At 49.5% G+C, this 13,490-nt stretch overlaps 2 protein-coding genes across 2 annotated transcripts; one reads left to right on the forward strand and one right to left on the reverse strand.

Moving 5' to 3' along the window:
• Positions 1–286: 286 nt before the first annotated feature.
• On the reverse strand, positions 287–7,388 carry LOC131570711 (PAXIP1-associated glutamate-rich protein 1A-like). Its single transcript, XM_058823093.1, has 4 exons — positions 7,311–7,388; positions 3,985–4,412; positions 1,595–1,677; positions 287–499 (listed from the first exon to the last, which is right to left on the reverse strand). Exons 2-4 carry the CDS (start codon positions 4,404–4,406, stop codon positions 321–323), a joined length of 684 nt encoding a protein of 227 aa, XP_058679076.1. The 5' UTR covers positions 4,407–4,412; positions 7,311–7,388; the 3' UTR covers positions 287–320.
• A 206-nt stretch (positions 7,389–7,594) lies between these two features.
• Positions 7,595–9,679, forward strand: LOC131570692 (vitamin K epoxide reductase complex subunit 1-like). The gene is made up of 3 exons (XM_058823066.1): positions 7,595–7,749; positions 8,844–8,953; positions 9,398–9,679. The coding sequence occupies exons 1-3, from the start codon at positions 7,595–7,597 to the stop codon at positions 9,604–9,606; spliced, it is 474 nt and encodes a 157-aa protein (XP_058679049.1). The 3' UTR covers positions 9,607–9,679.
• The last annotated feature ends 3,811 nt before the right edge of the window (positions 9,680–13,490 follow it).

Below are 13,490 nucleotides of genomic sequence, written 5' to 3' on the forward strand. Positions count from 1 at the left end.
GGGGCCGCTTGGGGCTCTGGGGGCCCTCGGGGGAGAAGAGGTCCCGGCCAAAAATCCTCCAAAAAATCACCAAAAATTAATGTAAAAACACCAAAAAATCACCAAAAAATCACCATAAAAACCCCAAAAATCACCAAAAAATTCACCCAGAAATCAACACAAAATCACTGAAAAACCACCTAAAAATGCCCAAAAAAATCAATATAAAAATCCCAAAAATCAACGTAAAATCACCAAAAAATCACCAAAAATCACCCGAAAACGACCCAAAATCACATCTAACACTGATAATTTTAATTTTTTAATGTTTTTTGTGATTTTCAGAATTTCCTGGTCCTGAGGAAGAGCCCCGGGGGCCGCTTGGGGCTCTGGGGGCCCTCGGGGGGGAAGAGGTCCCGGCCGGTTCTCAGGATTTGCTCCTCGAGTTTCTTGTGGCGCTTCATGTCCGACAGGACCTTGTCCAGCCGCGCCTCGCGCTTCTGCCCGCGGCTCGGGGGCCCTGCGGGGAATTTGGGGCAAAATTCACAAATTTGGGCACTTTTGGGATGCCTCAAACCGCCCCCAAAACCACCCTGAAATCGCGGTGAGGATGCACCAAAAATCCTCCCAGAAATCGCTGTGGAAATGCCCCAAATCAGCCCCAAATCAGCCCAAAATCTCCACGAGAATTGCTGTGGAAATTCCCAAAATCGCCCCGAAAATCACCCCAAAATCGCCCCAAAAATCACCAAAAAATCGCCTCAAAATCACTCCAAAAATTGCCTCAAAATCACTCCAAAAATCACCATACGAATCCCCAAAATCCCCCCCAAATCACCCCCAAAATCAGCCCAAAAACCGTCACAAAAAACCCCAAAATCGGCCCCAAAATTTGCCCTAAAATAGCCTAAAAATCACCATAAAAATCTATAAAATCATCCTAAAATTGCCCCAAAAATGCCCCCAAAATTACCTCAAAATTGCCCCCAAAATCACCCTGAAATCACGGTTAGAATGCACCAAAAATCCTCCCAAAAATCGCTGTAGAAATGCCCCAAATCAGCCCCAAATCAGCCCAAAATCTCCACGAGAATTGCTGTGGAAATTTCCAAAATCGCCCCGAAAATCACCCGAAAATCACCCCAAAAATCACCCCAAAAATCACCATAAGAATCCCCAAAATCCCCCCCAAATCACCTCAAAATCACCCCAAAAATCAGCCTAAAATCAGCCCCAAAATTTGCCCTGAAATCGCCTAAAAATGACCATGAAAATCCATCAAATCACCCAAAAATCACCCCAAAATTGCCCCAAAAAATCCCCAAACCCCCAAAAAAACCCAAAATTCACCCCAAAACCACTGAAAAATCCCCCAAAATCACTCCAAACCCCCAAAATTTCCCCAAAATTTGCCCCAAAACCCCCAAAAACCCAAAATTCCACCAAAAACCACCCCAAAAATCGCCTCTAAAACCACCCCAAAAACCCCCAAAATTGCTACAGAAATCCCCCCAAAATTTCCACAAAAATCTCCAAAAATCCCTTTCAAACCCCAAATGTCCCCAAACCCCAAAATCGCCGGAATTTGCCCCAAATTTGGGGATTTTTTGGGTACCTGGGGTTCGGCGCCGGTCGATGAGGGCGGGGTTGGGGGGGAGGGGCTCGTCGTCAAAATCGAATTCCGTGGGGGGAGGGGGCCTGAAAATGGGAAATTTGGGGTTAAAATGGCCCCAAAATCTCCCTAAAATCACCCCTAAATCACCAAAAAATCCCATTTTTTTCCCAAAAAATCCCAAATTTTTTTCCCCCAATTTTTACTTTTCCTCCTCGTTGTCGTGGCCGGGGCTGCCGGGGTTGTCCCCGGCGGGGTCGGGCAGGCTGGGGGGCTCCGGGGTGGGGTCCCAAACCCCCTAAAAACCCCCAAAATCCCCCCAAATCCACCCAAAATCCACCCCAAACCTGCCTAAACCCATCCTAAATCATCCTAAATCCACCCTAAACCTGCTTAAATCCATCTTAAACCTCCCGAAATCCATCCTAAATCACCTGAAATCCATCCTAAACCTTCCCAAATCCCCCAAAATCCACCCAAAATCCACCCAAACCTTCCTAAATCCATCCTAAATCCCCCAAAATCCATCCTAAATCCATCCCAAACCTTCCCAAATCCATCCTAAATCCCACAAAATCCATCCTAAATCCATCCTAAATCATCCTAAATCTTCCTAAATCCATCCCAAATCCCCCAAAATCCACCCAAAATCCATCCCAAACCTTCCTAAATCCATCCTAAATCCCCCAAAATCCATCCTAAATCCATTCTAAATCATCCTAAATCTTCCTAAATCCATCCCAAAATCCATCCCAAACCTTCCTAATTCATCCTAAATCCATCCCAAACCTGGTAAAATCCATCCTAAACCTTTCTCAATCCATCCAAAATCCCATAAAATCCACCCAAAATCCATCCCAAACCTTCCTAAATCCCCCAAAATTCAACCCAAATCCAACTTAAACCTTCCCAAACCCATCCCAAACCTTCCCAAATCCTCCATTTTCCCTCTGAAATGGCCCCAAAATCTCCCTAAACCACCCCAAAATCCCATTTTTTTTCCCAAAAAATCCCAATTTTTTTTCCCAAAATCCCATTTTTTTTCCCAAAAAATCCCAATTTTTTTTCCCAAAATCCCATTTTTTTTTACTTTTCCTCCTCGTTGTGGTGGCCGGGGCTGCCGGGGTTGTCCCCGGCGGGGTCGGGCAGGCTGGGGACCTTCCGGAGCGGGAGGGTCCCAAACCCCCTAAAAACCCCCAAAATCCCCCAAAATCCCCCAAAATTCACCCAAAATCCATCCCAAAATCCACCCAAACCTGCCTAAACCCATCCTAAATCATCCTAAATCCATCCTAAACCTTCCGAAATCCATCCTAAATCCATCTTAAACCTTTCTCAATCCATCCTAAATCCACCCCAAACTTGCCTAAATCCATCCCAAACCTTCCCAAATCCATCCCAAATCCCCTAAAATCCTTCTTAAATCCGTCCTAAATTATTCCTAAACCTCCTTAAACCCATCCTAAATCCCCCAAAATCCACCCAGAATCTTCCTAAATCCATCTTAAACCTGCTGAAACCCCCCAAAATCCACCCAGAACCTTCCTCAATCCATCCCAAAATATCCTAAATCCACCCTAAATCCCCCAAAATCCATCCCACACTTTCCTAAATCCATCCCAAACTTTCCTAAATCCATCCTAAACCTTCCTAAATCCATCCTAAATCCCCCAAAATCCATCCTAAATCCATCCCAAACCTTCCCAAGTCCTCCATTTTCCCTCTGAAATGGCCCAAAAATCACTCTAAAAGCACCCCTAAAACACCCAAAAATCCCATTTTTTTCCCAAAAAATCCCAAATTTTTTTCCCCCAATTTTTACTTTTCCTCCTCGTTGTCGCGGCCGGGGCTGCCGGGGTTGTCCCCGGCGGGGTCGGGCAGGCTGGGGGGCTCCGGGGTGGGGTCCCAAACCCCCTAAAAACCCCCAAAATCCCCCAAAATCCATCCTAAACCTTCCTAAATCCACCCTAAACCTTCCTAAATCCATCCTAAACCTTCCTAAATCCACCCTAAACCTTCCTAAATCCATCCCAAACTTTCCTAAATCCACCCTAAACCTTCCTAAATCCACCCTAAACCTTCCTAAATCCATCTAAAATCCCCCCAAATCCACCCCAAATGGATCCTAAATCCATCGCAAATCCCCTAAAACCCACCCTAAACCTTCCTCAATTGATCTCAAACCTTCCCAAACCCTCCATTTTCCCTCTGAAATGACCCCAAAATCCCTCAAAATCCCGCTAAAAGTCACCCAAAACCCCCCCATAAAATCCCACGAAAATCACCTCAAAATCCCATTTTTTTCCCAAAAAATCCCAATTTTTTTTCCCAAAATCCCATTTTTTTCCCAAAAAATCCCAATTTTTTTTCCCAAAATCCCATTTTTTTTTTACTTTTCCTCCTCGTTGTCGCGGCCGGGGCTGCCGGGGTTGTCCCCGGCGGGGTCGGGCAGGCTGGGGGGCTCCGGGGTGGGGTCTCTGCGCGGGAAGGGAACGTTCCGGAGCGGGAGGGTCCCGGCGCGGGCGATGCCCTCGAAGAGCTCGCGGATCTCCTCGGGCCGGGGGGTCCAGCCCTCGGCGCCTTCCTCCTCCTCCTCCTCGCTCCAGGGCACGCCCCACTCCTCATCCTCATCCTCCTCATCCTCCTCCTCCTCGTCCCCCTCGGGGCCGTTTGGGGCCGATTCCGGCGCTTCCGGGGGGTCCTGGGGCCGCTCCGGGGGGGGGAGGGGATTGGGGGGGGATCCCGGGGGGGATGGGGGGGGAGGGGTGAGGGACAGGGAGTGCAGCGAGGGGGGGGAGGGGCGGGGCGTGGACATGGGGGGCTGGGGGGGATGGCGGGGGTGGGGAAAAATGGGGGAAAATGGGGGAAAAAACAGGGAAAATTGGGGGAAAATTGGGGGAAAAAAAGGGGTAAAAATTGGGGGGGAAATGGGGGAAATTGGGGGAAAAATGGGGAAAATTGGGGGAAAATTGGGAAATTTGGGGGAAAATGAGGGAAAAAAACGGGGAAAATTGGGGGAAAAAATGGGGAAAATTGGGGGAAAATGGGGGAAAAATTAGGGAAAATTGGGGGAAAATGGGGGAAATTGGGGGAAAAATTGGGGAAAAATGGGGGAAAATTGGGGGGAAAATGGGGGAAATTGGGGGAAAAATTGGGGAAAATTGGGGGAAAATGGGGGAAAAATTGGGGAAAAATGGGGGAAAATGGGGGAAACAACGGGAAAATTGGGGGAAAAAATGGGGAAAATTGGGGGAAAATTGGGGGGAAAATGGGGGAAAAAAACGGGGAAAATTGGGGGAAAAATGGGGGAAAAAATGGGAAAAATGGGGGGAAAAATGGGGAAAATTGGGGGAAAATGGGGGAAAAATTGGGGAAAAATGGGGGAAAATTGGGGGGAAAATGGGGGAAAAAAACGGGGAAAATTGGGGGAAAAATGGGGGAAAAAATGGGAAAAATGGGGGGAAAAATGGGGAAAATTGGGGGAAAATGGGGGAAAAAATGGGGAAAATTGGGGGAAAATGGGGGAAAAATTGAGGAAAAATGGGGGAAAATGGGGGAAATTGGGGGAAAAATTGGGGAAAAATTGGGGGGAAAATGGGGGAAAAAAACGGGGAAAATTGGGGGAAAAATGGGGGAAAAAATGGGAAAAATGGGGGGAAAAATGGGGAAAATTGGGGGAAAATGGGGGAAAATGGGGAGAAATGGGGAAAATTGGGGGAAAATTGGGGGAAAATTGGGAAATTTGGGGGAAAATGAGGGAAAAAAACGGGGAAAATTGGGGGGAAAAAGGGGTAAAAATTGGGAGAAAATGGGGAAAATTTGGGATAAAAATTGGGAAAATTGGGGGAAAATTGGGGAAAAAACAGGGTAAATTGGGGGAAAAACGGGGTAAAAATTGGGGAAAATTGGGGGAAAAATGGGGAAAAATGGGGGAAAGTGGGGGGAAAAACAGGGAAAATTGGGGAAAAAACGGGGGAAAAACAGGGAAAATTGGGGTAAAATGGGGGAAAATTGGGGAAAAAAACCGGGAAAATTGGGGGGAAATGGGGGAAAAACAGGGAAAATTGGGGGAAAAATGGGGAAAAATGGGGGGAATTGGGGAAAATTGGGGGAAAAAAGGGGTAAAAATTGGGGAAAATGGGGGAAAAACGGGAAAATTGGGGGTAAAAATTGGGGGAAAATGGGGAAAAATGGGGGAAATAATGGGGAAAATTGGGGGAAAAATGGGGGGAAAATGGGGAAAAATTGGGAAAAATTGGGGGAAAAAACGGGGGAAATTGGGAAAAAAACGGGAAAATTGGGGGAAAAAAAGGGGGAAAAATTGGGAAAAAAAGGGGAAAATTTGGGATAAAAATTGGGAAAAATTGGGAACCCTGAGGGCTCCCAGTGCTCCCAGTTTGATCCCTGAGCGTTCCCAGTGCTCCCAGTTTGATCTCTGAGGGTTCCCAGTGCTCCCAGTTTGATTCCTGGGGGGTTCCCAGTGCTCCCAGTTTGATCTCTGAGGGTTCCCAGTGCTCCCAGTTTGATCTCTGAGGGTTCCCAGTGCTCCCAGTTGGATCCCTGAGGGTTCCCAGTGCTCCCAGTTTGACTCCTGAGAGTTCCCAGTGCTCCCAGTTTGATCTCTGAGGGTTCCCAGTGCTCCCAGTTGGATCCCTGAGGGTTCCCAGTGCTCCCAGTTTGATTCCTGAGGGTTCCCAGTGCTCCCAGTTTGATCCCTGAGCGTTCCCAGTGCTCCCAGTTTGATCTCTGAGGGTTCCCAGTGCTCCCAGTTTGATCCCTGAGGGTTCCCAGTGCTCCCAGTTTGATCTCTGAGGGTTCCCAGTGCTCCCAGTTTGATTCCTGAGGGTTCCCAGTGCTCCCAGTTTGATCCCTGAGCGTTCCCAGTGCTCCCAGTTTGATCTCTGAGGGCTCCCAGTGCTCCCAGTTTGATCTCTGAGGGTTCCCAGTGCTCCCAGTTTGATCCCTGAGCGTTCCCAGTGCTCCCAGTTTGATTCCTGAGGGTTCCCAGTGCTCCCAGTTTGATTCCTGAGCGTTCCCAGTGCTCCCAGTTTGACTCCTGAGAGTTCCCAGTGCTCCCAGTTTGATCTCTGAGGGTTCCCAGTGCTCCCAGTTTGATCCCTGAGCGTTCCCAGTGCTCCCAGTTTGATCTCTGAGGGTTCCCAGTGCTCCCAGTTGGATCCCTGAGGGTTCCCAGTGCTCCCAGTTTGATTCCTGAGCGTTCCCAGTGCTCCCAGTTTGACTCCTGAGAGTTCCCAGTGCTCCCAGTTTGATCTCTGAGGGCTCCCAGTGCTCCCAGTTTGATCTCTGAGGGTTCCCAGTGCTCCCAGTTGGATCCCTGAGGGTTCCCAGTGCTCCCAGTTTGATTCCTGAGCGTTCCCAGTGCTCCCAGTTTGACTCCTGAGAGTTCCCAGTGCTCCCAGTTTGATCTCTGAGGGTTCCCAGTGCTCCCAGTTTGATCCCTGAGGGTTCCCAGTGCTCCCAGTTTGATCCCTGAGGGTTCCCAGTGCTCCCAGTTTGATTCCTGGGGGGTTCCCAGTGCTCCCAGTTCTTTATTTCTCCCCTGAGTGAATCTCCCACCATTTCCCTCCTCCCCTTCCCTCACCCCCCTCACGCCGCCGCCGCCATCTTGCCCCGTGACGTCACCGCGACCCCTCCCCATCAATTCCCTCCCGTCCCCGCCACCCCCGCGACCCCCGGGTCCCCTCCGGGCCTCACTCACCGAGCCCCGGCCTTCCCCCAGCGCCTCCGGGGGGCTCCGGAGCGGCGGGGCCGAGCCCGAGCCCTCACTCAGCTCCCCACCGCCATCTTGGCCGCGCTCCCGCCATTTTTTAGTCGCGGTCTTCCGTCCCCCTCACGCCACCGCGCATGCGCAAGCGCCAGAACTACACCTCCCATCATCCCCAGCAGCAAAACAGGAGGAAAGACGGGGCTTTATCGCTGTCGACCAATCAGCGGAGAGGGAAGGTGGGAGTGGCAGCGGCTCCGCCCAATCGGGGTTGAACGATGGCGGGGGTGCTGCGGGCGGTGCTGTGCGCGGCGGGCGCGGCGCTGTCGGTGTACGCGCTGCATGTGGAGCACCAGGCGGCCAAGGACCCGTCCTACCGAGCCGCCTGCGACCTGGGGCCCTCCGTGTCCTGCACCCGGGTGTTCTCCTCCCGGTAAAAAGACCGGGAACGGCCCGGGAGTAACGGGAAGGGGAGGGAGGGAACGGGAGTGGGCGGGGCTTGCGTGAGGCGGCGGCCAATGGGAGTGAGGGGAAGGGCGGGCCGCTAGGGGTCGCGGAATGGGAGTGGGCGGGGCTTGCGTGAGGCGCCGGCCAATGGGAGTGAGGGGAAGGGCGGGCCGCTGGGGAGCGCTGTGAAAGAGGCGGGGCTTAAAGTGGTAGGAGTGGGTGTGGGGGGCGTGGCTTGGTTTATGGTAATTAGACCCATATATGGCATAATGACGGGTGCTGTACGTCCATGTATGTCGATAAAGGTGTGGCTTGTGTCCATACATGGCCACAGGGGCGTGGCTTGCATGTTATGTCCATATATGGGTGCGAAGGCGTGGCTTCAGATGGTGCCATGTATGGTCGAGGCTGTGGTTGTGTTACACCCATATACAGCTATGTGGGCGTGGCTTATGTTTATATTAATAAAGGGGAGGGGCTTGCATCACTTATGTCTATATACGTGGGAATAAAGGGGATGCCTATGACCATATATGGTCATAAGGGTGTGGTTTGTGTTAGTAATTTCCATATATGGACATGAGGGCGTGGCTTGGGAGTTTCCATATATGGGCATGAGGGCGTGGCCTCTGCTTGTTTGCCACATGGGGTGTGGCCAAGCTATGCCCATATATGGCTATGGGGGGCGTGGTTTAACAATTTATAACCATATATGTGCATGAGGAGTGGGAATTGGGTGTGGCCTCACTAAGTGGGCGTGGCTTAGAGAAGCAAAACATCTGTGCAATCGGGGGCGTGGCTTAAGACTGATAAGGGGCGTGGCTTATCCACCTGTGCACACCATAAATGGGCATGGGGGTGTGGTTTAGCCTAGTTATGACCATATATGGACATGAAGAAGTGGAAATGGGTGTGGCTTAGCTAAGGGGGCGTGGCTTAGCGCAGCAAAGCAACCTGGGGCGAGGCTTAACAACAATAAGGGGCGTGGTTTATCCACTTATGCACACCATATATGGGCACAGGGGGCGTGCCTACCTGGGTGGCGGGCGTGTCTCAGCGTTGCCCCGCCCCTTTTTTCAGGTGGGGGCGTGGCCTGGGGCTGCTGGAGCTGCTGGTGGGCAGGGACAGCGCCCTGAACGTCCCCAACGGCGCCATCGGGCTGCTCTTCTACCTGCTGCAGGGCATGCTGGGTAAGCAGGGACTGGGACAAACTGGGAGGGACTGGGAGGGACTGGGAGGGGATTGGGACAAACTGGGAGGGACTGGGTTATACTGGGAGGGACTGGGAGGGACTGGTTTATACTGGGAATGGGTTGGGTTATACTGGGGGGGACTGGGAGGGAACTGGGATAAACTGGGAAGGGATTGGGGCCACACTGGGAGGGACTGGGGACAAACTGGGGATACTGGGAGGGACTGGAGGGAACTGGGGACAAATTTGGGATGTTTTGGGGACACAATGGGGACAAACTGGGGACACTGGTGACCCTTTGGTGCCATTTCGGTGCCATTTCGGTGCCATTTTGGTGACCCTTTAGTGGCCCCTTTAGTGACCCCTTTGGTGCCATTTTGGCGCCATTTTGGTGCCATTTTGGCGCCGTTTTGGTGCCATTTGGTGCCCCCTCCCTCCCCAGGTACCTGGCGGGGCCGGGCGGCCGCGCTGGCGCTCGTGGGCACCTCGGTGGCCTCGGCGCTGGCGTCGCTCTGGCTCGGCGCCGTGCTGCTCTTCGGCCTCAGGGACCTGTGCGTGGTCTGCCTCAGCACCTACGGGGTTAACCTGGCCCTGCTGGCGCTCAACCTGCAGCGATGGAAACGGCACAAAACCAGCCCCAAAACGGAGTGAAAGTGGCACAAAATGGAGTGAAAGTGACAGAAAATGAACCAAAATTGAGAGAAACCCACCCAAAATGGAGAGAGACCCACCCAAAATGGAGTGAAAGTGACCCAAAATGGAGTGAAACCCACCCAAAATGGAGTGAAACCCACCCAAAATGGAGTGAAAGTGACAGAAAATGAACCAAAATTGAGAGAAACCCACCCAAAATGGAGAGAGACCCACCCAAAATGGAGTGAAACCCACCCAAAATGGAGTGAAACCCACCCAAAATGGAGTGAAAGTGACAGAAAATGAACCAAAATTGAGAGAAATCCACCCAAAACTGAGAAAAATGCACCTGAGACCACCCAAAATGGAGAGAAACTGTCGCAAAATGGAGTGAAACCGACCTGAAACCACCTAAAATGGTGTGGAAGTGACCCAAAACCGAGAGAAACCCACCTAAAATGGAGGGAAAGTGACCCAAAATGATCCAAAATGGAGAGAAACCCACCGAAAATGGAGTGAAAGTGACAGAAAATGGAGTGAAACCCACCCAAAATGGCCCAAAACTGAGAGAAACCCACCTAAAATGGAGTGAAACCCACCCAAAATGGAGTGAAATCCATTTGAAGCCACCCAAAAATGAGAGAAAATGACACAAAATGGAGTGAAAGTGACCCAAAATGGAGTCAAAGTGACCCAAAATGAACGAAAACTGAGAGAAACTGGCCCAAAACTGAGAGAAATCCACCCAAAACTGAGAGAAATGTACCTGAAACCATCAAAAAATGAGAGAAACTGACCTAAAACCCACCTGAAACCACCCAAAATGGAGTGAAAATGACCCAAAACTGAGAGAAAATGACCCAAAACTGACTGAAACCAACCCAAAATTGCCTGAAACCGACCTGAAACCACCCCAAACGGAGAGAAATTCACCCAAAATGGAGTGAAATCCACCTGAAACTGCCCAAAACTGAGTGAAAATGACCCAAAACTGAGGAAAAACAACCCAAAATTGAGTGAAAATGATCAAAAACAGAGTGAAAACCACCCAATATTGAGTGAAACCGACCCAAAACCGACTGAAAATGACCCAAAATTGTGTGAAACCAACTGAAACTGCCCAAAACTGAGAGAAACCACCCAAAACTGAGAGAAACAACCTAAAAGTGACTGAAATCCACCCAAAATTGGGGTACAAGGAGGCAAAGTTACAGGAAATGGAGGAAAAGTTACATTAAAGTGTCTTAAATGGAGAAAAAATGGCATTAAAGTGACCAAAAGTGACAAAAAATGGCATTAAAGTGATCAAAAATGGCATTAAAGTGACCAAAAGTGACATTGAAGTGTCTTAAAAGGGTCAAAAATGGCATTAAGATAAAGAAAAGTGACATTAAAGTGAGCAAAAGTTACAGAAAAGCGTCTTAAATGAATTTAAAATGGCATTAAAGTTACCAAAAGTGACATTAAAATGATCAAAAGTGACATTGAGGTGTTTTAAATGAGTAAAAAATGGCATTAAAATGATCAAAATTTACAAAGAGTGTCCAAAATCCACCAAAATTCTTTGTGTGACCCCTTGTACCCTAAATCTCCCCCCCCCCCCCCCCAAAAAAAGAGAATTTAGGATTTGAAATTCACTTTTTTCCTGAATTTTCAACCCAAATGTCTCCAGAATTTCCCCCCATTTTTTTTTTTTCTTAATTTTCACCTTAAAATTCTCTGGGACCCCCTTTTCCCCTCAAATTTCCTCAAAAATCTTGGATTTGGAGCTTTTTCCCCTCAGAAAAAAAAAATCCCAAAATCTCTTTTTTTTCCTCAAAAAAAAACTCCAACTCACTTTCTCCCTCAAATTTCCCCAAAAAGTTTGAATTTAGAGCTTGGGGATCCCTTTTTCCCCTCAGAAAATTCGCAAATTCACATTTTTTTGCCCCAAAATCCTGAGCCCCCCTCACACCTCGGCCGCCAGGGGGCGCCACGTTCCCGCCGCTCCCCCTCAGGTTCCCGCGCACGCGCACTGCGGCCGGACCGTACCACCCTGAGGGGAACGCGCGGGGGGGGGGACAAAACAACGGGAGGGGCGGGAACGGACGAATCCATTACGAGCCGAACTCGGGGGAGGTGTCGGGGAGGCCCCGGGGCCGCTGGTTGGTGAGGGGGAACATTTGGGGGAGTTTTTGGGGAAAATTTAAGGGATTTTGGGGTAAAATTGAAGGGGTTTTTGTGGGAAAATTTCAGAGGGAAAAGGGAGTGTCCGGACACCGGGGTTGTGTTTGGGACACGGGGTTGTGGAGAAGGGAGGGCGGAGAGGTGGGAATGGAGGAGGGTTAAGGGGAAAAAGGGGTCCCTGAGCAGTTTTTGGAGTAATTCTGAGGGGAAAAAAAGGGTCGTGGAGCGGTTTTGGGGGGAATTTAAGGAAAAAAAATGAGTTCCGGACACTTAAATTCCCTTGTAGGGGTGTCCTGAACCTTTTGAGTTTCTATTTTGAGGGAACTCTGAAGGGAAAACGGGGTTTCAGAGCGGTTTTGGGTGGAATCCTGAGGGGAAAAAGGGGTCCCGGAGCGGTTTTGGGGTGAATTTGAGGGAAAAAAGGAGTTCTAGATACTTAAATTCCCTTACAGGGCTGTCCTGAACCTTTTGAGTTTCTATTTTGAGGGAACTCTGAGGGAAAAAGGAGGTCCCGGAGCAATTTGTGGGGGATTCTGAGGAGAAAAGGGAGTCCTGGAGGGATTTTGGGGTGAATTTGAGGGAAAAAATGAGTTCCGGACTCTTAAATCCCTCATAGGGGTGTTCTGGACCTTTTCAGTTTCTATTTTGGGGGAACTCTGAGGGGAAAGGGGGTCCCGGAGCCATTTGTGGGGGATTCTGAGGGGGAAAAGGGTCCCCAAGCTCTAAATCGTGAGGGGATTCTGAGGAGAAAAAGGGATCCCAGATACTTAAATCTCTTTTTTTGTGGTTCGGCACCTTTTGAGGTTTTATTTTGGGGAAACTCTGAGGGGAAAAGGGATCCCGGAGGAGTTTTGGGGGTAATCCTGAGGAGAAGAGGGATCCCGGAGCGGTTTTGGGGTGAATTTGAGGGGAAAAACGAAGGTGTTGGACCATTCAAATTTTGATTTTGGGGAAACTTTGAGGGGAAAAGTGGTTTTGGGACAGTTTTTGAGGGGATTTTGAGGTAAAAAATGCGTCCTTGAGCAGTTTTTGGGGTAGTTCTGAGGAGGAAAGGGAGTCCCAGAGCGGTTTTGGGAGGATTCTGAGGGGAAAAAGGCTTCCCAGATACTTAAATCCTCTTTTTTTGGGGTTCTGGACATTTTAAGAAGAAATTCTGAGGGGAAAATTGGTTTTGGGACAGTTTTTTGGGGGATTTTGAGGGAAAAACGGGTCCTTGAGCAGTTTTTGGGGAGATTCTGAGGGGGAAAAGGGATCCCAGATACTTAAATCCTCTTTTTTGGAGGTTTTGGGCATTTTGAGAAGAAGTTCTGAGGGGAAAAGTGGTTTTGAGACAATTTTGGGGGGAATTCTGAAAGGAAAACGGATCCCAGATACTTTTTGAGGTTTTATTTTGGGGAAACTCTGAGGAGAAAAGGGATCCCGGAGCGGTTTTGGGGTGAATTTGAGGGAAAAAAGAAGGTCTTGGACCTTTCAAATTTTGATTTTGGGGAAACTCTGAGGGGAAAAGTGGTTTTGGGACAGTTTTTGGGGGAATTTTGAGGTAAAAAATGCGTCCTTGAGCAGTTTTTGGGGTAGTTCTGAGGGGGAAAAAGGGTCCCCAAGCTCTAAATCCTGAGGGAATTCTGAGGGGGAAAAGGGATCCCAGATACTTAAATCGTCTTTTTTGGGGGGTTCTGGACATTTTGAGAAGAAATTCTGAGGGGAAAATTGGTTTGGGGACAGTTTTTGAGGGGATT

This window comes from Ammospiza caudacuta, chromosome 37 (genome assembly GCF_027887145.1).
Source record: "Ammospiza caudacuta isolate bAmmCau1 chromosome 37, bAmmCau1.pri, whole genome shotgun sequence".
Lineage (NCBI taxonomy): Eukaryota > Metazoa > Chordata > Aves > Passeriformes > Passerellidae > Ammospiza > Ammospiza caudacuta.

Coding starts and splice junctions, on each gene's coding strand:
- LOC131570711 (XM_058823093.1), bottom strand. CDS start 4,406: ATGTCCACGCCCCGCCCCTCCCCCCCCTCGCTGCACTCCCTGTCCCTC. Junction 1,678..3,984: donor CGCGACAACGAGGAGGAAAA/GTAAAAAAAAAA, acceptor TCCCATTTTCAG/GCCCCCTCCCCCCACGGAAT. Junction 500..1,594: donor CGACCGGCGCCGAACCCCAG/GTACCCAAAAAA, acceptor AATTCCCCGCAG/GGCCCCCGAGCCGCGGGCAG.
- LOC131570692 (XM_058823066.1), top strand. CDS start 7,595: ATGGCGGGGGTGCTGCGGGCGGTGCTGTGCGCGGCGGGCGCGGCGCTG. Junction 7,750..8,843: donor ACCCGGGTGTTCTCCTCCCG/GTAAAAAGACCG, acceptor CCCTTTTTTCAG/GTGGGGGCGTGGCCTGGGGC. Junction 8,954..9,397: donor CCTGCTGCAGGGCATGCTGG/GTAAGCAGGGAC, acceptor CTCCCTCCCCAG/GTACCTGGCGGGGCCGGGCG.